This window comes from Bombina bombina, chromosome 2 (assembly GCF_027579735.1).
Source record: "Bombina bombina isolate aBomBom1 chromosome 2, aBomBom1.pri, whole genome shotgun sequence".
Lineage (NCBI taxonomy): Eukaryota > Metazoa > Chordata > Amphibia > Anura > Bombinatoridae > Bombina > Bombina bombina.
The window spans coordinates 1405183165-1405210015 of record NC_069500.1 but is presented as its reverse complement, the minus strand read 5'-3'; the positions used below and the strand labels follow the sequence as shown (position 1 = coordinate 1405210015).

The window sequence follows — 26851 nt, the reverse complement described above, 5'->3', positions numbered from 1 at the left end:
ATTTTTGCTGATGCTGATAGGCGTCCAAATGTAGCCACCAATCAGCAAGCGCTACCCAGGGTGCTGACCCAGAAATGAGCAGGTTCCTAAGCTTTATATTCCAGCCTTTTCAAATAAAGTTACCAAGAGAACAAAGACAAATTGATATTAGGAGTAAATTAGAAAGTTGCTTAAAATTGCCTGCTCTATGTGAATCATGAAAGCTTAATTTTGAGTATACTATCCCTTTAAAGTATTGTTATTTTTATTTGTACTTGATCTTAGAGTAATTTGTATTCCAGTTTAGCAGACATGAGATAATTACCCAGGCAATAAATGTACAGTACAGCTCTTTCAGAAGACAAACTAAATTGCATAATTACGGTAATATTACTAGTTTGTTAAAGTCTTGTAATATAAACTGGATAATTACCTTTTATAAAACAGAGTTTTACAGAGGCGTTGCCAAGAAAATTACTGTAATTTTAAGTTTTGCCTTTGTAAACGGAATAAGAAAGCACAAAATATTCTGCAATAAAGAATATAACAAAAGCACTGTACAAATGATACATTTACATTGGCAAATAATAAAATAAGTAACAAATAGGGCAGCAGGCTTTGTTATCTAAACCTCAAGACTTACATTTATTTGGACATTAAAGGGACATCCGGTCAAAATATAAATGCACATACAGTAGATGAATTACATCCTTGAAAATAAACAGATTTGCAATATACTGTACATGTATAGGCAAGTATGCTTCTAGTAAAAGATATCACTGTTTTAGTGTTAGCATTTGTCTCTGCACGTGCATGTGAAGCACAGCTAGGTATTCTCAGTGCACCAGCATTTTAAATATTGTAGCTGTTCAGAGCGCCAGTGGGGCTTGTATCATGTCTGTTATTAACACATTGAGTCATTACCAGATGTTACAAGCACCTCTCTGAGCAATTGTTGTGTTTATAATGCTGGTGCACGGTGCATACACTTTTAAAACAGCTATAGCATTTACTAGAATAGTTTGTGCTAATACATTTATATGACAGAAATGCTTCTATTCGATTCAGAAATGCATCCATGTGGATTCCAATATTGGCTGGATTGGAATGTCCATTTAAAGGGGTCTTTAAAGTCAATTTGTAAATCTGCATCCAAAGTTATTTTTTTTTAAAGCATTTAAAGTTTTGCCATACAACCTTTGAAACTCTCTTGAGTATGTTTATCGTATCTCCTTTGTGTAGTTAATCACAGGCCAAATGTAAATGAGCTCCTGTATCAGTCTAAACAATCACTATTTAGCATGTAGTTGGATAATGCAAACTACAGCACCCATAATAAATAAATATTCTGCTGGCCTTTCTCAGAAGAGTAGGAAAAATAAAGTTTTCTAAGTTAAAATTAAAGGTAACACAAGTAAAATAAATAGGGACATTCAACTCCAAACTTCATTCCCCATAAGGGGCTAGATTACTAGCGGAGTGCAATCATTAGCATACAGGGTGCTATATCTATGCACTAACAATGCCTTAGGGGTAAGTCCTAAAAGGCAACTTAAGCATTCAGTAGTTGGCCACTACTAAAGTTTATTGTCAAGGAGAAATATGCATTAGGAGAGACTTTTGTGTAATCGTTACATTTGGAGAGACTTTCCATTTCTAAAATAACACGCAAAGTTACATATGTCAAAATAAGGGGCATTGCAACAAAATTACCATTTGCTAAAAGAGACTATACAGCTTTCTCTTTAAAAATAATATTTTTTTTTGGTTAATTAAAGGTGGTAACATTAGACCATCCTTTACCTATCAGTCCAGTAAGAAAACACAGAAGCCATTTTCTTAAAGCAGAAGTATATTGAAAACACTTGCATAAAGTTATAAGCTTAGTAATTTATTTTAAATATCTACGCATATCAAAGGTTTTCTTAGAAGAAAGTTTAATTGTTTGTTTTTAAAGGAACAAATTCGTCACAATAGATTTCAGTGAAAAATTTGCTAATTGTATAATTTAGTATTTTATGATTTTTATGTAATGTTTTTTAATAAGTAAAAGTTTTTTTTATAAAATTGGCGTATATTTTCAAGTTCTCTTCACTATATATTAAAAAATATATATTAAAAAAACGTACCTGGTTTAACCATATCACAAATATAGAGGCTTTAAACTGAGAGTCCGGAAGTGTTTCAATGTGACATTATATTTATTTGGGTACAGAAAAAATTTATAAACATTAGAATTTAATGTTTCATATATTCAAAACTAATAAAGAACATAACAACCATTATGCAAATTTATAATAAACACGAATAAATACATAAAGGTGTATTTTTCAATAAAAGATAAAAAAAGAGTGATTTATCCTTCAATATTTTTTTACCAAAAAGGAAAAGAGTCCAAATATATATAATTATATATATATATATATATATATATATATATATATATATATATAATTATTTGAGAACACCCTTATTAAGGTCCCCATTATTAATGTGATCATACCCATATCTCTAATGTTATGAGCTTACTGAGCGCCCCCGAAAACCATTCTCTGTTTTATTTACATTTTCTCTGTCCAGGAGGAGGACAGTATTTCGGGAGGCAAAAAAGCGTTTTAAGTCCAGCGCTTTATACACTATAAACCCTTTATTTTCTGTGCATATGGATATACCTGTGAGTATGTGTGTGTATATGTATACTGTATATGTATGTATGTGCTTCTGCTATAATGAATTTTGACATTTGCAGTGTGTGCACAGCCCCCAGAGAATCTGGAGAACATTCCATAAAATGCAGAGACCGTGATTGGTTGCTATGTACCGGAGCTAATTTATATCTACCCCAATTAGCTGCAGCAAAGGAAATACGATAAATAACTTTCTACAGGCTTTTCAAAGGGCGTGTCCTAAGGATCCAAAACAATGCATATTTTTAACACAATTAAATGCTTAAAAATTTTTTTATTTTGCATGCTGATCTTTTGCAATGCAATTCTTATATTTTGGTGCTTAAATACAAATTGACTTTAATGTCCCTTTAGTTAAAATTATTAAAATTGTTATTTTCTTTACTATAAAATACTTTGTGTTACTCTTTATCTACTAAAGTGACAATCACAGTACATTTTTCTGAACTACACAAATAAAAAACCCCATTAAGGGAGTTTAGCAACAACCTTTGTATGCAAACAATATTGGGTTTTCCTCTTTGTTTGTGGGTGAGTTAAATTGCGCTTGTATTACAAGTTGAAAAATGCAAACGCGTGAGCGCAATCTCGATTTACGCCAGAATGATTACCGCAATTTCAGAGCTCTTGTTAACTGTTCCGCGAAACAAAACACTGTCACATAACACAACAAAAAGTTACACTCATAATAACAATCTAATAACTACTAAAAAAAAATATTGCACACAAAAGTTGTAAAGATTTAACCCCTTAACGACCGACGACATACAGGGTACGTCCTACAAAAAACGGTCATAAACGACCAAGGACGTATCCTGATCGCTTCCATACGCTTTCAAGGAATTGCTGTGATGCCTCGCAGCCTCGATATTGAGACATCACTGCAATACTTTTTTTCACACACCGATGCAGAGAGAGTCACTCTCTGGCCCTCTCTGCATCGGCGATCGATAGTGCTGATCGTTGGTGGGTGGGAGCCATTGCAGGGAGGTGGGTGGGCAGCCCATCGCTGGCGAACTTCCGGCCAGCAGTGTGTAAACACCCGCGATCTGTCCATATGAGCACCTATTAAGTGGTACGAGAGGGTGGTGGGAGAGAAGGGTGGGAGAGAGAGGGGGAAAATAACGCTGGGAAAGGGATCTGGGAGGGGGGAGTCCAATTTTATTGCAAAGTGGGTACTGGCAGACAGCTGCCAGTACTCAAAATGGTGGAAAATAGTTAGTGGGGGGAGGGTTAGAGAGCTGTTTGGGGGGGGGAACTCAGGGAGGTTGGGTGGTAAGGGGGGATCATATACTGCAGAAAATATATAATTTAAAAAAAAAAAAAAAAAAAAAAAAAAATATTTTTATACTGGCAAACTTTCTGCCAGTACTAAAGATGGTGGTGACAAAAGTGAGGTGGGGGAGGGAAGATAGCTGTTTGAGAGTGGTCAGGGAGGGAACAAGGGGTGGGATGTGTCAGGTGGGAGGCTGATCTCTACACTAAAGCTAAAATTAACCCTTCAAGCTCCCTACAAGCTACCTAATTAACCCCTTCACGGCTGGGCATAATACAAGTGTTACGCGCAGACACATTTAGTGGCCTTCTAATTACCAAAAAGCAATGCCAAAGCCATATATGTCTGCTATTTCTGAACAGAGGGGATCCCAGAGAAGCATTTACAACCATTTGTGCCATAATTGCACAAGCTGTTTGTAAATAATTTCAGAGAGACACCTAAAGTTAGTGAAAAAGTTAACGATTTTTTTATTTGATCGCAATTTGCGGTGAAATGGTGGCATGAAATATACCAAAATGGGCTTAGATCAATACTTTGAGTTATCTACTAAAAAAATATATATACATGTAAAGGGTTATTCAGGGATTCCTGACAGATATCAGTGTTCCAATGTAACTATCGCTAATTTTGAAAATAAATGGTTTGGAAATTGCAAAGTGCTACTTGTACTTATTGCCCTATAACTTGCAAAATAAGCAAAGAACATGTAAACATTGTGTATTTCTAAACTCAGGACAAAATTTAGAAACTATTTGGAATGTGTTTTTTTTGGTGGTTGTAGATGTGTAACAGATTTTGGGGGTCAAAGCTTTTCCATTTTTTATCATATTTTATATATTTTTTTTATAGTAAATTATAAGATATGATGAAAATAATGGTATCTTTAAAAAGTCAATTTATGGCGAGAAAAACGGTATATAGTATGTGTGGGTACAGTAAATGAGTAAGAGGAGAATTATAGATAAACACAAACACAGCAGAAATGTAAAAATAGCCCTGGTCCCAAACGGTCAGAAAATTGAAAAGTGCTGTGGTCCTTAAGGGGTTAAAGAGATGAGATGTCAGATGTTAAAGAAAGGCAGGCAAAGGGCTTTAACATAGTGATACATAAATATACATGAGTAAAGAGATGTATATGTATGTATGTATATATATATATATATATATATATATATATATATATATATATATATATATATATATATATATATATATATATATATATACAGGGAGTGCAGAATTATTAGGCAAATTAGTATTTTGACCACATCATCCTCTTTATGCATGTTGTCTTACTCCAAGCTGTATAGGCTCGAAAGCCTACTACCAATTAAGCATATTAGGTGATGTGCATCTCTGTAATGAGAAGGGGTGTGGTCTAATGACATCAACACCCTATATCAGATGTGCATAATTAATAGGCAACTTCCTTTCCTTTGGCAAAATGGGTCAAAAGAAGGACTTGACAGGCTCAGAAAAGTCAAAAATAGCGAGATATCTTCCAGAGGGATGCAGCACTCTTAATATTGCAAAGCTTCTGAAGCGTGATCATCGAACAATCAAGCGTTTCATTCAAAATAGTCAACAGGGTCGCAAGAAGCGTGTGGAAAAACCAAGGCGCAAAATAACTGCCCATGAACTGAGAAAAGTCAAGCGTGCAGCTGCCAAGATGCCACTTGCCACCAGTTTGGCCATATTTCAGAGCTGCAACATCACTGGAGTGCCCGAAAGCACAAGGTGTGCAATACTCAGAGACATGGCCAAGGTAAGAAAGGCTGAAAGACAACCACCACTGAACAAGACACACAAGCTGAAACGTCAAGACTGGGCCAAGAAATATCTCAAGATTTTTCTAAGGTTTTATGGACTGATGAAATGAGTGTGAGTCTTGATGGGCCAGATGGATGGGCCCGTGGCTGGATTGGTAAAGGGCAGAGAGCTCCAGTCCGACTCAGACGCCAGCAAGGTGGAGGTGGAGTACTGGTTTGGGCTGGTATCATCAAAGATGAGCTTGTGGGGCCTTTTCGGGTTGAGGATGGAGTCAAGCTCAACTCCCAGTCCTACTGCCAGTTTCTGGAAGACACCTTCTTCAAGCAGTGGTACAGGAAGAAGTCTGCATCCTTCAAGAAAAACATGATTTTCATGCAGGACAATGCTCCATCACACGCGTCCAAGTACTCCACAGCGTGTCTGGCAAGAAAGGGTAAAAAAGAAGAAAATCTAATGACATGGCCTCCTTGTTCACCTGATCTGAACCCCATTGAGAACCTGTGGTCCATCATAAAATGTGAGATTTACAAGGAGGGAAAACAGTACACCTCTCTGAACAGTGTCTGGGAGGCTGTGGTTGCTGCTGCACGCAATGTTGATGGTGAACAGATCAAAACACTGACAGAATCCATGGATGGCAGGCTTTTGAGTGTCCTTGCAAAGAAAGGTGGCTATATTGGTCACTGATTTGTTTTTGTTTTGTTTTTGAATGTCGGAAATGTATATTTGTGAATGTTGAGATGTTATATTGGTTTCACTGGTAAAAATAAATAATTGAAATGGGTATATATTTGTTTTTTGTTAAGTTGCCTAATAATTATGCACAGTAATAGTCACCTGCACACACAGATATCCCCCTAAAATAGCTATAACTAAAAACAAACTAAAAACTACTTCCAAAACTATTCAGCTTTGATATTAATGAGTTTTTTGGGTTCATTGAGAACATGGTTGTTGTTCAATAATAAAATTAATCCTCAAAAATACAACTTGCCTAATAATTCTGCACTCCCTGTATATATATATATATATATATATATATATATATATATATATATATATATATATATATATATATATATATATATATATATATATATGTGTGTGTGTGTGTGTGTGTGTGTGTGTGTGCTGTGTACATTTGTATTTATATATGTATTTACAGACATATAAACACTGCAACATTACAAAAGTACAACAGTTCACTACAACACTGAAACAGTACATCAGTAAAGCAGTACAACACTGCAACAGTACAGTAGAACAACAGTACAACACCGCAACAGTACAACACTGCAACAGTACAGTAGAACAACAGTACAACACTGCAACAGTACAACACTGCACAGTACAATAGTACAACACTGCAACAGTACAACAGTACAACACTGCAACAGTACAACAGTACAACAGTACAACAGTACAACACTGCAACAGTACAACAGTACAACTGTACAACACTGCAACAGTACAACAGTACAAAACTGCAACAGTACAGCACTGCAACAGTACTACATTGTAACAGTACAACACTGCAACAGTACTACATTGTAACAGTATAACAGTACAACACTGCAAAAGTACGGCAGTACAACACTGCAACAGTACAGCAGAACAACAGTACAAAACTGCAACAGTACAGCAGTACAACACTGCAACAGTACAACAGCAGTACACCACTGCAACAGTACAGCAGTACAACACTGCAACAGTACAACACTGCAACAATACAACACTGCAACAGTACTACATTGTAACAGTACAACACTGCAACAGTATAACAGTACAACAATACAGCACTGCAACAGTACAACATTGTAACAGTACAACAGTATAACACTCCAGCAGTACTACATTGTAACAGTATAACAGTTCAGCACTACAACAGTACTACATTGTAACAGTATAACAGTTCAGCACTACAACAGTACTACATTGTAACAGTACAACAGTTCAACACTGCAGCAGTACTACATTGTAACAGTATAACAGTACAGCACTGCAACAGTACAACATTTAAACAGTACAGCACTGCAACAATACTACATTGTAACAGTATAACAGTACAGCACTGCAACAGTACAAAATTGTAACAGTACAACAGTACATATGTGCCTAAAAAACCCATAAAGTATGATTTTATAGGACATTTATAGGACGTACTGTCAGATACTGGTAACAGCTTTTCTGGAGACTCCTCTGAAGCATAAACAGAAGAACAAGTGCTATTAACAGTAGGTGACAAAAGATGCAAAGGAACGTTACACTCTGGTTAGAGCAATGCTTCAAAACCCATTCATTTGTTACTATGCAAAAAGGAAACTTTTGGTAGCAAAGGTTAAGATGTTAATCCCACCATGTAATTATATAAGCACAGCAATCTATTATAAATTATTACATTATCACAAAGAGCATTCATGGTTCTTCCTGGCAGACATACAGAGAGAGAGAGAGAGAGAGAGAGAGAGAGAGAGAGAGAGAGATGATAGATAGATAGGTATAGATAGATATAGATAGATAGATAGATAGATACGGGTAGATAGATAAATAGATATAGATAGATAGATAGATAGATAGATAGATACGGGTAGGTAGATAGATAGATAGATAGATACGGGTAGATACGGGTAGATAGATAGATAGATAGATAGATAGATATAGGTAGATAGATAGATAGATAGATAGATAGATAGATAGATAGATAGATTTAGATACAGGTAGATAGATATAGATAGATAGATAGATAGATAGATAGATAGATAGATAGATAGATAGATAGATAGATAGATAGATAGATAGATAGATAGATAGATATGGGTAGGTAGATAGATAGATAGATAGATAGATAGATAGATAGATAGATAGATAGATAGATAGATGATAGCTCAGGATTGTGGGTAACCCAGTTAACTCAACTTCCTCAATTTGATTATCTAATAACCGATCAGGATTGTACTGAAATTTGTATAAATAAGTGAACACAGGAATGGGCCCAGATAATGAGTTCTGTTGCTGCAAGAGGCTGAAGATAGAAATACTTTTGTTTGAAGATTATAACATTAAGGATCTTATTTTTGTGGGGTGCTTGGGTGTTAAGGATACAGTTAGAGGGGTTTGCTGCAGGGGACTCATGTAAGTCCCCCTTGAGTGTTCGGGTGCTTTGAGCTGGTAGGTGTGTAACAAAGCAGGGTTAGACTAGTGAAGCCACATTGGGAAGGGCTGTGATTGAGAACAAAGCCAAGAGGGGGGATAACCACATCAAAAAATGATAGATAGTTACAATTTGAGGTCCAGGTCACAATTAGGGATACTTAAAGGGACATAATACTCATATGCTAAATCACTTGAAACTGATGCAGTATAACTGTAAAAAGCGGTCAGGAAAATATCACCTGAGCATCTCTATGTAAAAAAGGAAGATATTTTAAATCACAATCTCCTCAGCTCAGCAGAGTAAGTTCTGTGTAAAAAGTTATACTCAGCTGCTCCCAGCTGCAGGTAAAAAAAAAAAAAAATTAAGAAATGAACAGCAGCCAATCAGCATCAGCAGTGCTGAGGTCATGAACTCTTTTACTGTGATCTCATGAGATTTCACTTAACTCTCATGAGATTTCATAGTAAGCTGAATAGGGAAATAGTATGAGAGTGCACGAGGCTCATCCCCTTAGCTGTCCCAGGACAGACATACTAATATGCTGCTTAGAAATCCTTTACAATGGGATGTGGCTACTGAGGAACTTTTGAGGTAAAATATCTTTCTTTTTTACATAGAGATGTTCAGGTGATATTTTCTAGTCAGCTTTTTACAGCTATGCTGCACCACTTTCAAGTGTTTCAACATTTGGGTATTATGGCCCTTTAAAGACCAGTAAATACAGTAGATTTGCATAATCAACAGATGCATGATAAAAAGACAATGCAATAGCAAATGAGTAGTAGATTTTTTTCTAACAAATTTCAAAGTTATGTCTGTTTCCCTCCCACTGCATCATGTGACAGTCATCAGCCAATCACAAATACATACACTTATATTCTGTGAATTCTTGCACATGCTTAGTAGGAACAGGTGGCTCAAAAAGTGTAAATATAAAAAGACTGTGCACATTTTGTTTAATGGAAGTAAATTGGAAAGTTGTTTAAAATGACTGCTCTATCTGAATCATGAAAGCTTAATTTTGACTTGAGTGTCCCTTAAAGTATGGTAATTCAGGTCAGCTAGGCAGGGTTAGGAACAGTTGGAGCAGGGGCCAGGTCACTATTAGGGATACTGAGCAGTAATATTGGCACCTATAGGTACCAGTGACACCCCTCGCATTACAGATTGCAACAACCATCTGTACTGAACCACTATTATTCAGTGACAAGCAAATATCAAGCTGTACTAAATGATAGCAGCTTGCTTATGACACATGGAACTGCTACAAAACCTTGCACTTGCTATCATTGTTTTGTAGTGGCTCCATTATTACAAAACAGCTGTAACGCTAATCTTTTATTGCTGGTAGAATAATCTTTAAAATCTATTTTCTATGAATAAGAATAGAATTGCTTTAAAATGGACTAACCCTCGATAATTAAAAGCAATCTTTGGATGTGTAAATGTGCTCCAAAATAAATCATTGTAGCAAACTGTTAGTACAATACAAACACATGAAGCATTGCCTTGCTGTGAAATATGGCTACATTAAAATGGCATGACATAGCGCTTGTGTAGATACAACGTGATTTAATACAGCATCTTACATATAGGCATGCTGACACCCCAAAGCAATTAGGGTTGCCACCTTTAGTTCAGGTCAAACCCCAACACTCCTTTGGCCATGGATAGCACAGAACATTTTCTTTTTTGTACACATATAAAATAAAACAAAAACACAAACTCGCACATAGATATTCACACTCTCTGTATCTTACACACTAACACACACTCTCTCTCACACACACTCTAACACACTAACACACACATACCCTCTCTTACTCACACACACACACAAACAAAGACTAACACTCACACACAATCACTCTCACTCTAGCACACACACAAAGACACTAACACTCTCTCACACACACACTATGGGGCCCATTTATCAAGCTCCGAACGGAGCTTGTTGGCCCGTGTTTCTGGCGAGTTTTCAGACTCGCCAGAAACAGCAGTTATGAAGCAGCGGTCTAAAGACCGCTGCTCCATAACCCTGTCCGCCTGCTCTGAGGCGGCGGACAGGAATCGCCGGAATTCAAACCGATCGAGTACGATCGGGATGATTGACACCCCCTGCTGGCGGCCGATTGGCCGCGAGTCTGCAGGGGGCAGCGTTGCACCAGTAGCTCTTGTGAACTGCTGGTGCAATGCTGAATACAGAGAGCGTATTGCTCTCCGCATTCAGCGAGGTCTTGCGGACCTGATCCGCACTGTCGGATCAGGTCCGCAAGACCTTTGATAAATAGGCCCCAAAGACTAATGTTCCCACACAAACACGCACACTCTCTCTCCCTCATGCTAGCACACACACACACTCTCACATACAAACACACAAACACACACTCTCTCTCTCATGCTAGCACACACACACACTCTCACATACAAACACACAAACACACACTCTCTCTCTCATGCTAGCACACACACACACTCTCACATACAAACACACAAACACACTCTCTCTCCCTCATGCTAGCACACACACTCTCACATACAAACACACAAACACACACACACACACTCTCTCATGCTAGCACACACACACTCATGCACAAACACACAAACACACACTCTCTCATGCTAGCACACACACACTCACGCACAAACACACGCTCTCTCGCATGATAGCACACACACTCACACACACAAAGACACTAACATACTCTCAAACACATGCACTCTCTTTCACGCTAGCACACACATTTTCACACACAGACACAAACACACACACACTCTCTCCCATGCTAGCACACACACTCACACACACACACAAGACACTAACACTCTCTCTTACACACACAATCTCTCTCACGGTAGCACACACATTCTCACACACAGACACAAACACACTAACACTCTCTCACACACATGCACACACACACTTTCTCATGCACACATAGACTCACTCCAACACTCAGATGCACTCCCACACAAAGACACACACACACAAGAGAGAAATAACTGTAGAAATGTGCAGTATGTTGCAAATGCACGTCACCTTTTTCTGCTGTGGCTGTTTCCCCCAAACCCCAAACTTTTGTATGTACGGGTCTTACTCAGCTTCAAACCCGAACACACAAATGGAAACCCAATCTGTACAGGTAATTTTTGGACATGTGGCAACCCTAAATGCAATGAACGAAACTAGGCCTTGCGCAATCACAGCACATCTTCTGTAGTACTTACCGTCCACTAGAAGTTGAAGGGGGAAATATGAATAAATAGTTACAATTTAGCACTCAGACATTATCATCTCTACAACTTTTGAGCATTTTGTGTAATTTAATATGTTAAGGAATAAATATGAATAACCTCACTTTGTCACATATATTGTGTGTATACTAAGAATTTTCTTGAAAAAATAAATCTAAATCAAATAATCTACACAAAACACATTTGATTTATCAATCAACTAGTCAATAAAAAATAATCAAAGGTAATATGGAAAGAAAATAAATGGCTAAATTCACAGCTAAGTAAAATATTTAATACATAAAATAATTAAGCTGAGTGTTGCACAGGTTTGGTAATCCGTCAAGACAAATATAAAACAATGAAAGCAGCTATATCACTTCTTAAAGAAAATAATTGAAGTATGTGTGGTCGCCATGGCTACTCCAAGCATTCAGAATAAGACAAATGGAAATAAAAAATAAAATAAAAAAATACTAGGGTCATTGATGTTTGCCAAGAGAAGAAGAAGAGGAACCAGCCCCAAGGAAAGAACAACTATATTTCATGTTTTGTTTTATTACCTACCTAGGTATGCTTTTGAACAAAGGGGACCAAGAGAACAAAGTAAATTTGAGAATAAAAGTAAAGTTGTTTTTTTTTACATGAAGTTTAAAGTTGACTTAGATAAGTGTCTGTTTGAGGTGGGGGATACCAGCATATACACCTATATAACAAAAAATAAAGGTAGCTCCCTTTTCATGAAAATATACTTTCACTGACTTCCCTAAATAACACAGACTGATAAACTGCTGTATTTATTTTATACAGAAACAAGACTGCATTCCAAGTTATGTGAGTTTGACATGTTAAAAAAATATGCAACACAGTTTTTTTTCTTTTCTATGACATTCCAATCCATTAGAAGTGATGCACTTTATTATTATTATTAGTTAAGCCTCCTAGAATATAAATATAAGAGTAGAATATTTTTCTTACTAATTAACTAAAAAGGCAAACGCTATATGAAAAAGGCTATTTCTCTGGCTTTTTGAGGGGTTTACAAGCACCTACACAGAGGCCAAATATCCACAAGAAATACAAAAGTAAACCATAGAGGCTGATTTATTCCGTATTGATGTTGAGTAAGTACCAAGTGTGTCTAAATGTAGCTTTTCTTATGTTTTTGCGTAACCAATAATTCTTTTACCAACCTCAGCAACTACACAGTAGTACAACTCCATCATACTACTGTATATTAACTTTTTATGTTCCTTTGCATTATGATTTCTTTGCCAGAGGAAGATTCCTCATATACAGGAGTTTGAAAAGAGCAAGCAATTTGGCACCATGCAATTGGACGCCTTGTATAATGAAAAGACAACGACTCCAAATGAAATATGATTCATGACATGACCAGTACAGTTTTAATTCAGAAAATCCATTGGCATTGTAAGAAATGTTTGATGGGCGAGAAACCTACCTTCAACTTCCCCTCCAGGAGCTGAGATCTTAGACATGCTGAGGTAGGTGGTGCCAATTATATCATTGTGGGTTAGACGATCCCTGGAGGTACAAGAAGAAAATGGTATAGATTTTAGTGGACTTTAAACGATAGCCTCTAGGAAACAAACTTTCTGGATCAAATTATTTGTAATACCATCTTACAAGACAATACATCAGTGTTTCGCAACAAAACAAGACTTTCTGGTGTAACCAGCTTAAGTTTAGGAAGAACATAAGATGAGGTAACTCGCCTGGGCAAGACATTTTATAATTGATTAGTTTAAGACCCTCACCTCTATTCCTTTTGACAAATAATTTAAATAAGACATTTCAGCCTTAGTGTACACAGACTTACATAGACCTAATTATCCTGCATTTTGTAGAATAATTCTGAACTGGGATCAAAGAGCCACTGTCCCTCCCTCCTCTATGTATCTCCTGACTAATATAGCTATGTATCTCATTCTAATATAGCTTGCTCTACCTAAATCCGGCCCTCAGCCCCCTATATCCTGCATACAAATGTCCTAGCAACAACATACTGTAATCCTGTTCTTAACACAGCAAAACCTTAGACCTCATCCCCTATTCTGTTCTGGAACCACCTACAGATTGTTCAAATCTTCTTAGAACCTGTATCAGAATCTGTTTTTAAAATGTTGAGCAGTAAGTAGTTAATGAGAGAAAGAGACAAGGTCTCTGCATTAACCATAGGCTGTCTCATAGTTTGGAGAGCAAAATTATTGTCCATGTGGGGCAGAGAGAGCACTGAAAAGTCACTATAGGCTACCCTGATGTTTTAATGGAGAGTTTAATCTAGTAACGTGGGAATTTTATACAAACCAAACTTCTGCCTTATAATGCTGGATACATTCACTAAAGGTCCTATTCAATCTATAATATCTGCCTGGCCTCTCCAGCTTCACCAGATAACAACAGAGATACTATCAGATAAACTAACATCTAATATTCTGTAAACATATAATCACTGCTAGAGCAATGATCTGACACTGACGATTCCTTAGGGTTATTCTACCAAAATATTATTTCCTTCCCCTGCACAGAAATCTAAATTCAGAAAAAAAAATAAGATTGACCCATTCTAAAACTGTAATAATAATTACTACTAAACTAGGAGTCTCTCTTTCTGTCCATTCCCTCATCACTTTGCACTTCAAACACCACTCTACAGACTGTATCCTGCTACTTCTTTTTTGTATATAAGACGCACATGAACTCTAATGCATACTTTGCTTGAAAAAAAAGTCTTACATACATACATGGTTCCTGTTATATATAAGTTCTAGATGCTTTATGTAGGACAACATTCATCTTTTGAGATAAAACTATAATTTATCCTGGCAAGGCTCAAAAACTGAAAAGCTGAGACATTTCTCTATGAATTAAATATTTGTCTGAAAAGAACTACAACCCTGTGCATTATTTTATATATCCAATAATAGCAGATATTTTTCATACTATATAACCCATAATAATAATAATCTCTTTTAGGAATATTACAGTATGTGCATAGTATATATATATAAACAAATAAGAAGTGAATTGCAAACAATCTGCATTTAAAATGCTTGCTTTGTTAGAATAATTTGCAGGGTTTTTTGTTTTGTTTTTATTTTAGAACATTCCAGGAAAAGACTCCTTGAAATTACTCTTCAATATGTTTATCTTATTGTAATTGGGCAAAATGCTCACTTGAAGTATTAGTGCCTAAGGATCAGGACTTTAGCCCTTGAAATCATCCCTCCAGGACACTACTGTTTGGGTTCAATGCTGAACATACTAGAGTATATCACTATGTTACTATTCTGCATTTTCACATAGGCATTGGTACGTGGAACAACTTACCAGTCTGTAAGTCTGATTCTCATCCTCTCACACATAGAAGGAAACTAGAGTCAGGAATAAACAGGCATATGTCAGATTTAAAGGGCTAAAATCAACATAAAAACCTGTCTGGTATATAAAGCAGTGCACTGTGCTCACCCTGACAGGTAATCTGATGCTTTGATTCCATTGGGGGTTCGCGTTTTTCTCTATAATCCTACTGCAAAGCTAAAATACAAACAGAAACATAAAATCCAGGACCAGAAATACCCCTTTAATGAGAAAGGGACCGACACGTTAAAAAAAGGATTTAAATTCAGCTTAAGGAGACTGAGGGCTACCTTACGTGTGTAAGACCATGGCTACATCTCTTAACACCTTTTTATTTAGCCTGGTGTCTGCCAGGACTATTGTACTGTTAATAAATTAATCATCAATAAAACTTGTTTAAAAAATATAGCTTAAAGTGATAGTAAATAGTCAGTATTAATGCGTGACCTAAGTCACGCTACCCTTGAGTCTTTCCCTTTACATTTACCATCAACAATAGACTCACATTAACCCCTTGTTTGCCATCGACGGATGAACACTACTCGGCAGCCAAGTTGTTCAAATGAGAAATAACTAACTTATTATTAACTTGAAATTTAATTACTCAGGTTTAAAAAACAATTCTGTTTGTAAGTATGGGCATATAAAGTGTTAAATTAAAAAAACTATAAAAAGCTAAAATGAATGTTGGAACACAAGTGCTGCTTAGAATAAGCATTTAAAAAATACATAGTAATAGCACCCTCTTGTGGCTGTATTTGTGCATGACATATATTTCAGGTTGCTGTTCCTTACGTACCATTCTTCCGGCAAAATTGACTTCCACAAAGGGATCCACCAAGTTTTTCTTGTTGCTCTCTAAGCCAAAGATCTGTTTTACATTGTCCAGTACAGCATCATCCACTAAAATATATAGATAGAACATTATTACCAGATAGGGCAAACATGTAACTGTGAACTGTTAACAAATGTAAAATAATGCTGCAGTATACTAAAGAGCTAAACTTCATCATAAATGGCATATAAGGCAGCATTTTATATCACCTTTTGTAGCATCCTGCCTTTCTTTACTGTAACCAAACACCCCAAGGAAAATGTTTGCTATAAGGATACTTGTGATGGTTCACACTAAGTTGAAAGCACTTTATAGAATGTATTTTTCACGAAAGTTTCCCTTTAAAGGGACATGGAACATGTTAAGTTTGTATATATAAAGGGCTAGATTACAAGTGAATCACAAATTTATCTCGCAATTGCAAGTGATTGGTTATTGCTACCTCAAGTTCGCAGTAGCATTAGCGCTTATAAAAATAACCAGAGATCAAATTTATGGTTAATTTCATAAATATGCCCCAAATGCCCCCAAAATACAGTGTAGTTTTTTTATTAAAAATTAGAAATTGTGGCATTTTTATTTTTTAATAAAATAACTGCACTATGCAGTATTTTGGGGATAAAGTTGGCGGGTGTTAGAATATATATATATATGTTTTAATTTGTGTATATACACACATATAAACACAAATATATATGTATATAGTCATATACATATATATTCACAATGTAATGCCATTGCTGCCCCCTTCTTTTGGAAGCAATTGCTGTCAACTTGTAATACCAGCGCACATTAGCGTGAACTGGTATTACTCAGTGGAGAGCAAATATCGCTTTCACAAAAGCAATATTTAGCGCTCCACTTGTAAACTGGCCTAAAACGTTTAGTTTTACCTAGTATAAATTGTCAATAAAAATGAATTATCTATTTGGTTGCTTTAAATGAACCTTGATTTTGTGTAAACATTTTGCTTGTTCCATACTTTCTAGAGACCAATGAGCAAATTTTGTAATGTACGCTTTCTTGAAAATGCTTCAGATTGCCTGTGCCAGCTACACTGTGATTGCTTAAAGTAGAGAGCAAAGGGATTTGCAGCCAGCCATAATTAGCCACACACAGTAGATAAGAGAAACATATGCACTTAAGGCTAGATTACAAGTGACACGCTAACTGTTGCATGCGAGCAATAAAGTGGATCTTTCCGTGCATCGGAAGTAGTATGGTATTACAAGTGGAAAGAAAACATGTTCACTTGAGTGCAATTTAATTTTATGCGTGCCATCAGCTTACCGCACCATCTGCTTAGCACACCCTAGGACTAACACACCATCAGTTTACCGCACCATCTTCTTAGCACACCCTCAGACTAGCGCACTATCAGCTTACCACACAGTCTGCTTAGAGCATCCTCGGACAAGCACGCCATCAGTTTACCGCACCGTCTGCTTAGCACATCCTCTAACTAGCACGCCATCAGCTTACCGCACTGTGTGCTTAGCACACCCTCTGACTAGCACGCCATCAGCTTACCGCACCGTCTGCTTAGCACATCCTCTAACTAGCACTCCATCAGCTTACCGCACTGTGTGCTTAGCACACCCTCTAACTAGCACGCCATCAGCTTACCGCACCGTCTGCTTAGCACATCCTCTAACTAGCACGCCATCAGCTTACCGCACTGTGTGCTTAGCACACCCTCTGACTAGCACGCCATCAGCTTACCGCACTGTGTGCTTAGCACACCCTCTGACTAGCACGCCATCAGCTTACCGCACCATCTGCTTAGCACATCCTCTAACTAGCACGCCATCAGCTTACCGCACTGTGTGCTTAGCACACCCTCTAACTAGCACGCCATCAGCTTACCGCACCATCTGCTTAGTACACCCTCTGACTAGAACGCCATCAGCTTACCGCACTGTCTGCTTAGCACACCCTCTGACTAGCACGCCATCAGCTTACCGCACCATCTGCTTAGTACACCCTCTGACTAGCACGCCATCAGCTTACCGCACTGTCTGCTTAGCACACCCTCTGACTAGCACGCCATCAGCTTACCGCACCATCTGCTTAGCACACCCTCTGACTAGCACGCCATCAGCTTACCGCACTTTCTGCTTAGCACACCCTCTGACTAGCACGCCATCAGCTTACCGCACTGTCTGCTTAGCACAACCTCTGACTAGCACGCCATCAGCTTACCGCACTGTCTGCTTAGCACACCCTCTGACTAGCACGCCATCAGCTTACCACACCATCTGCTTAGCACACCCTCTGACTAGCACGCCATCAGCTTACCGCACCATCTGCTTAGTACACCCTCTGACTAGCACGCCATCAGCTTACCGCACTGTGTGCTTAGCACACCCTCTGACTAGCACGCCATCAGCTTACCGCACTGTCTGCTTAGCACACCCTCTGACTAGCACGCCATCAGCTTACCGCACTGTCTGCTTAGCACACCCTCTGACTAGCACGCCATCAGCTTACCGCACCATCTGCTTAGTACACCCTCTGACTAGCACGCCATCAGCTTACCGCACCATCTGCTTAGTACACCCTCTGACTTGCACGCCATCAGCTTACCGCACCATCTGCTTAGCACACCCTCTAACTAGCACGCCATCAGCTTACCGCACCATCTGCTTAGCACACCCTCTAACTAGCATGCCATCAGCTTACCGCACTGTGTGCTTAGCACACCCTCTAACTAGCACGCCATCAGCTTACCGCACCATCTGCTTAGCACACCCTCTGACTAGCACGCCATCAGCTTACCACACTGTCTGCTTAGCACACCCTCTGACTAGCACGCCATCAGCTTACCGCACCATCTGCTTAGTACACCCTCTGACTAGCACGCCATAAGCTTCCCGCACTTTCTGCTTAGCACACTCTCTGACTAGCACGCCATCAGCTTACCGCACTGTCTGCTTAGCACACCCTCTGATTAGCACGCCATCAGCTTACCACCCTGTCTGCTTTCGGACACATGTGATATATGTGATATCAAGTATACTGAGCGTCCCAATAAAAGTCTACTATGTGAGGGATTTAGTGCTTAATCTGCATAGGCTGAACATAATAGGTTTAAAGGGACATGAAAGTCAAAATTAAATTCAGATAGAGGTTGTAATGTATAAAAAGTTTTCAATTTACTTTTGTTACCAAATGTACCTCATTCTTTTTGTCTCCTTTGTTAAAACTTTGCACCTATCGATGAGAGAATACTCATATTTAGATGTATTATGGGATACTGACGTATTACTGTATGGCGTTTCCCTGCAGCTATCACTCTTATATTTTTGTATTGACTTATTTTTTGTTATATTAATTCTGTGCATCACTAAACAACATTATATCCCAGGAACTATAAAATATAAATACTAAACCTTGAGTAGGGTGAGCAGCCTATAGGAATCATCAGCCGTCTTTTGCTATTCTTAGACAAGCGCCAGCTTTAGGGCTGCCACACCAGCCATGATTTCCTGCATAGTTATAAGTAACACATGCTGCAGGGTTTGCACAGAGAGGCATGAATCATGCTGTCCAGCAGTATAATACATGTTCCTCCCTGCAAACCCTGCAGCATGTGTAACTCATAACTGTCAAGGAAAACAACATAATTTATGTAAGAACTTACCTGATAAATTAATTTCTTTCATATTGGCAAGAGTCCATGAGCTAGTGACGTATGGGATATACAATCCTACCAGGAGGGGCAAAGTTTCCCAAACCTCAAAATGCCTACAAATACACCCCTCACCACACCCACAATTCAGTTTATCGAATAGCCAAGAAGTGGGGTGATAAAGAAAGGAGTAAAAAAGCATAAACAAAGGAATTGGAATAATTGTGCTTTATACAAAAAAAATCATAACCACCATAAAAAAGGGTGGGCCTCATGGACTCTTGCCAACATGAAAGAAATGAATTTATCAGGTAAATTCTTACATAAATTATGTTTTCTTTCATTTAATTGACAAGAGTCCATGAGCAAGTGACGTATGGGATAGCAATACCCAAGATGTGGAACTCCACACAAGAGTCACTAGAGAGGGAGGGATAAAAAATAAAGACAGCCAATTCCGCTGAAAAAATTAATCCACAACCCAAATCATAAGTTTTAATCTTATAATTGAAAAGAAAAAAACTGAAATTATAAGCAGAAGAATCAAACTGAAACAGCTGCCTGAAGAACTTTTCCACGAAAAACTGCTTCTGAAGAAGAAAAAACATCAAAATGGTAGAATTTAGTAAATGTATGCAAAGAAGAACAAGTTGCTGCTTTGCAAATCTGATCAACTGAAGCTTCATTCTTAAAAGCCCAGGAAGTGGAAACTGACCTAGTAGAATGAGCTGTAATGCTCTGAGGCAGAGATTTAACCGACTCCAAATAAGCGTGATGAATCAAAAGCTTTAACCAAGATGCCAAAGAAATAGCAGAAGCCTTCTGACCTTTCCTAGAACCAGAAAAGATAACAAATAGACTAGAAGTCTTCCTGAAAACTTTAGTAGCTTCAACATAATATTTCAAAGCTCTTACCACATCCAAAGAATGTAAAGATCTTTCCAAAGAATTCTTAGGGTGGGGACACAAAGAAGGGACAACAATTTCCCTACTAATGTTGTTGGAATTCACAACTTTAGGTAAGAATTTAAATGAAGTCCGCAAAACTGCCTTATCCTGATGAAAAATCAGAAAAGGAGACTCACAAGAAAGAGCAGATAATTCAGAAACTCTTCTAGCAGAAGAGATGGTCAAAAGAAACAACACTTTCCAAGAAAGCAATTTAATGTCCAAAGAATGCATAGGTTCAAACGGAGGAGCCTGTAAAGCCTTCAAAACCAAATTAAGACTCCAAGGAGGAGAGATTGATATAATGACAGGCTTGATACGAACCAAAGCCTGTACAAAACAATGAATATCAGGGAGTTTAGCAATTTTTCTGTGGAATAAAACAGAAAGAGCAGAGATTTGTCCTTTCAAGGAACTTGCAGATAAACCCTTATCCAAACCACCCTGAAGAAACTGTAAAATTCTAGGAATTCTAAAAGAATGCCAAGAGAATTGAAATGTAAGTCTTCTAAACTCGATAATAAATCTTTCTAGAAACAGATTTACGAGCATGCAACATAGTATTAATCACTGAGTCAGAGAAACCTCTATGACTAAGCACTAAGCGTTCAATTTCCATACCTTCAAATTTAATGATTTGAGATCCTGATGGAAAAACGGACCTTGAGATAGAAGGTCTGGCCTTAGTGGAAGTGGCCAAGGTTGGCAACTGGACATCCGAACAAGATCCGCATACCAAAACCTGTGAGCCCATGCTGGAGCCACCAGCAGCACAAACGATTGCTCCATGATGATCTTGGAAATCACTCTTGGAAGAAGTACTAGAGGCGGAAAAATATAGGCAGGTTGATAACTCCAGGGAAGTGTCAATGCATCCACTGCTTCCACCTGAGGATCCCTGGACCTGGACAGGTACCTGGGAAGTTTCTTGTTTAGATGAGATGCCATCAGATCTATTTCTGGAAGCCCCCACATCTGAACAATTTGAAAAAACACATCTGGGAGAAGAGACCACTCTCCCGGATGTAAAGTTTGACGACTGAGATAATCCACTTCCCAATTGTCTATACCTGGGATATGTAACGCAGAAATTAGACAGGAGCTAGATTCTGCCCAAACAAGTATTCAAGATACTTCTTTCATAGCCTGAGGACTGTGAGTCCCACCCTGATGATTGACATATGCCACAGTTGTGACATTGTCTGTCTGAAAACAAATAAATGGCTCTCTCTTCAATAGAGGCCAAAACTGAAGAGCTCTGAGAATCGCATGGAGTTCTAAAATATTGATTGGTAATCTTGCCTCTTGAGATTTCCAAACCCCTTGTGCTGTCAGAGATCCCCAGACAGCTCCCCGACCTGAAAGACTCGCATCTGTTGTGATCACAGTCCAGGTTGGACGAACAAAAGAGGCCCCTTGAACTATACGATGGTGATCTAGCCACCAAGTCAGAGATAGTTGAACATTGGGATTTAAGGATATTAATTGTGATATCCTTGTATAATCCCTGCACCATTGGTTCAGCATACAAAGCTGAAGAGGTCTCATGTGAAAACGAGCAAAGGGGATCGCGTCCGATGCTGCAGTCATGAAACCTAAAACCTCCATGCACATAGCTACTGAAGGGAATGACTGAGACTGAAGGTTCCGACAGGCTGCAACCAATTTCAGACGTCTCTTGTCTGTTAGAGACAAAGTCATGGATACTGAATCTATCTGGAAACCTAAAAATGTTAACCTTGTCTGAGGAATCAAATAACTTTTTGGTAAATTGATCCTCCAACCATGTCTTTGAAGAAACAACACTAGTTCATTTGTGTGAGATTCTGCAGAACGTAAAGACTGAGCAAGTACCAAGATATCGTCCAAATAAGGAAACACTGCAATACAATACAATACAGAGAGTAGAGCACCGAGAACCTTTGAAAAGATCCTTGGAGCTGTCGCTAGGCCAAAAGGAAGAACAACAAATTGGTAATGCTTGTCTAGAAAAGAGAATCTCAGGAACTGATAGTGATCTGGATGAATTGGAATATGAAGATATGCATCCTGTAAGTCTATTGTGGACATATAATGCCCTTGCTGAACAAAAGGCAGAATAGTCCTTATAGTCACCATTTTGAATGTTGGTACTCTTACATAACGATTCAAGACTTTTAGATCTAGAACTGGTCTGAATGAATTTTCTTTCTTTGGGACAATGAACAGATTTAAATAAAACCCCAGACCCTGTTCCTGAAAAGGAACTGGCACGATTACCCCAGATAACTCCAGGTCTGAAACACACTTCAGGAAAGCCTGTGCTTTCTCTGGGTTCACTGGAATGTGTGAGAGAAAGAAACTTCTCACAGGCGGTCTTACTCTGAAACCTATTCTGTACCCCTGAGAGACAATGTTCTGAATCCAATGATTTTGGACTGAATTTATCCAAATATCCTTGAAATTTTTTAATCTGCCCCCTACCAGCTGAGCTGGAATGAGGGCCGCACCTTCATGCGGACTTGGGGGCTGGTTTAGATCTCTTAAATGGCTTTGATTTATTCCAGATTGAGGAAGGCTTCCAATTGGATACAGATTCCTTAGGGGAAGGATTAGGTTTCTGTTCCTTATTTTGTCGAAAGGAACAAAAACGGTTAGAAGCTTTAAATTTACCCTTAGATTTTTTATCCTGAGGCAAAAAAGCTCCCTTCCCCCCGTGCAGGGCCGGCCCTAGCTATTGCGGGGCCCAAGGCAGGATGACAAAATGGGGCCCCCATTTGTCTCTGCCCCCAACCCCGCCAAGTCTCCACCCCAACCCCACCCAGTCTCCGCCCCCAACCCCGCCCAGTCTCCACCTCCAGTTTTTAAAATTAAATTTAAAAAAATGGGAGAATATTTAAAGATAATGCACAACATTTTAAAAAATCTAAATAAAACAAATCCACTAATGTGGAGCACTATAGCATTGTATATACTGCAATAAACCATTTGTACTATTGGAACAACTGTTTATGTATATAATAAAGAATTATGCTGACAATTAGGGACAGTTGAGTTAAACTGGGTCTTATTTTGCATTTCCTTATGATAACAGGAACATTACAGAGACGCCAGGGCCGGCCCTAGCAAGTGCAGGTCCATAGGCAGAATGACAGTGGCCTCTACCCAGAACAATAAATACTTAAAGAAATGGGGCAACCACACACAAACACACCAACCACACACACCAACCAACCACACACACACACACACACACCCACCAACCAACCACACACACTAAAGGGTAATAGAAATACTTGTAAACATTTTTTTATTATTTTTTTTAAGATGTTAATGCTTTATTTAGAATACCAAGGTATGGCAGCTACCTGTTGTAATAAGGTTTGATTCATAGCCCCAACCATTAAAGAATTCTTGACAAAGTCTCGACGATACGAGACGAAACGCGTAGAAGTAATTCGCTTAGCTGTTTGGTCCCTGGTGGGATCCGTAGTCCAGGAGTCGTCAGTAATCCAAGCACTCATCGAGTGCTATAGGAAACGTCAATCACCCCGCGACTGCAGAGCGGGTTTGTTTGTAAAGCCGGTGAAGCGGCACTCTTACAAAAGAAACTGAACTGACTTGTCGCACATCCCTGGAAGTACCGCTACAAGGAATCAGTTTTGGGACATAGCAGTCGGCTAATATATGCATAGATCTATGCACTATCTTGTGAGTGTTCAATTTGTTATTTGTTAATTGTTCGAATAAACTTTTTATACTGCACTTGAGTCTGCGCTTCTCCCCTTCTATTATTTACAGTTAGGTAGTGTACATTGTGCATTTTATATGCAACTGAAAACAAATCTGTCATTACATTTAAACAAAAAGTACCTTAGTTACACCAAGTTACAATGAAAGTAAAGTTTAACTTTGCAGTTACATTCTTTGATGTAGACATTAGACATTGATGTCCAATATCCACATAATCTTACAGATGTTAATACCATGAAAACCCAAAGCAAAAATATATAGAAATGTGAAGCAACTGAAATGGTGTAAACAGCTTAAGCTTAGTTGCAGACAGATACTTACTGTAACTAAGTCAAGCTGGTTAGCTGCAAATTACAGTTGTGTATTTACTTAATACAATTTTAAATCCATATACTGAGGTATTGTGACACATGATGATATGCCAAGCTTTGTTATTGAGCTTTTACTAGTGACAACTCACGTAACATGCACCACACCAATAGGAATCAGCGGTCAAATCATAAAGGATATCCCAGCCCCACTGCAATAAAATGATGCCCCCAGCAATAAAATGATGCCCCCAGCACCCTGCAATAAAATGATGCTCCCAGCAATAAACTGATGCCCCCAGCACCCTGCAATAAAATGATGCTCCCAGCAATAAAATGATGCCCCCAGCACCCTGCAATAAAATGATGCCCCCAGCAATAAAATGATGCCCCCAGCACCCTGCAATAAAATGATGCTCCCAGCAATAAAATGATGCCCCCAGCACCCTGCAATAAAATGATGCTCCCAGCAATAAACTGATGCCCCCAGCACACCTGCAATAAAATGATGCTCCCTGTCCCCCTCTGTAATAAATTATGCCTCAGCAATAAATGATGCTCCCAGCCCCCCTGCAATAAAATGATACCCCAGCACCCCTGCAATAAAATGATACCCCAGCAATAAAATGATGCCCCCAGCCCCCCTGCAATAAAATCATGCCCATAGCAATAAAATGAAGCCCCCAGGCCAGCCCCCCCAGCAAAAAATTATTTCCTCAGCCCCCCTGCAATAAAATCATGCCCCCAGCCCTCCTGCAATAAAAGTATGCCCTCAGCCCTCCTGCAATAAAATTATGCCTCCAGCCATAAATGATGCCTCCAGCAGCCCCCTGCAATAAAATGATGCCACAGCAGCCCCCCTGCAATAAAATGATGCCCCCAGCAGCCCCCTGCAATAAAATGATGCCCCAGCAGCCCCCTGCAATAAAATGATGCTCCCAGCAAAAAACTGATGCCCCCAGCACCCCTGCAATCAAACTGATGCTCCCAGCCCTCCTCTGTAAGAAATGATGCCCCCTGCAATAAAATTATGCCCCCAGCCCCCCTGCAATAAAATGATGCTCCCAGCCCCCTGCAATAAAATTATGCCCCCAGCCAGCCCCCCTTGCAATAAAATTATGCCCCCAGCCAGCCCCCACCCCCTGCAATAAAATTATGCCCCCAGCCAGCCCCCCCTGCACCAGATAGTCAGACTCTAGCGTGCCACTCTGAGTAGCCCTGTAGGGGATGAGCCTAGAGAGGGCATCCTATTAATTACTAGTAGGTGATGAAGACAGCAGGCACTAGGAGGAGAACCAAGGCACAGAGCTGCCTGACACAGCACTGTATATTCATTCTTCCTTAATTAAACAGTCATTAATTTGACATCCTCTGGGGTTTTGTTAAATATTGAATCTATCATTGCTATTTTTTTCTCATTTTGAAGATCTTTTTTTTTTTTTTTTTTTGCTTGGTTGTAATTAGGGAGCTGGTAAAGAGCAGTACGCACATTTCCCAACTTCAACAGGAAAAAAAAAATCTATTTCATTTTTCAAATAAAATCACTTTTAATCACAGGTAATATTTAATGACTTATTAACTCTACAGTACAGAAAACCTTATGCTCCCTCCCACGCAGTGCACACAACTGATTGAGTCATAGTTGCTGCACATATAATGAGATGTAATGCCTATAGCTTTCAGTTACATATTTCCTACCAAAATAATAAAAAAAGGATGTGATTCTTGATTATAAGACAAATGTCTTTGTTTTTAAAATAATACTGACAGTAGCCAATTGTCATAGGTATTTTCCAACTTAAAGGGACAGTCTAGGCCAAAATAAACTTTCATGATTCAGATAGAGCATGTAATTTTAAACCATTTTCCAATTTACTTTTATCACCAATTTTGCTTTGTTCTCTTGGTAT

General features: G+C 38.6%; 1 protein-coding gene across 9 annotated transcripts in view; it reads right to left on the bottom strand.

Annotated features, from left to right (window-relative positions):
• DYSF (dysferlin) overlaps positions 1-26851 on the bottom strand; it is a 780712-nt gene that overhangs the window by 436558 nt on the left and 317303 nt on the right. For 8 of the 9 annotated variants that reach the window (XM_053704344.1, XM_053704350.1, XM_053704342.1 and 5 more), the window contains 4 exons: positions 16287-16390; positions 15596-15664; positions 15458-15501; positions 13569-13651 (listed from right to left, as the gene is read on the bottom strand). In XM_053704344.1, the coding sequence (XP_053560319.1) occupies positions 13569-13651; positions 15458-15501; positions 15596-15664; positions 16287-16390 (300 nt within the window). Of the gene's footprint in view, positions 1-7878; positions 7915-13568; positions 13652-15457; positions 15502-15595; positions 15665-16286; positions 16391-26851 lie in introns of all 9 variants that reach the window. The other variant, XM_053704349.1, reaches the window with a different exon arrangement.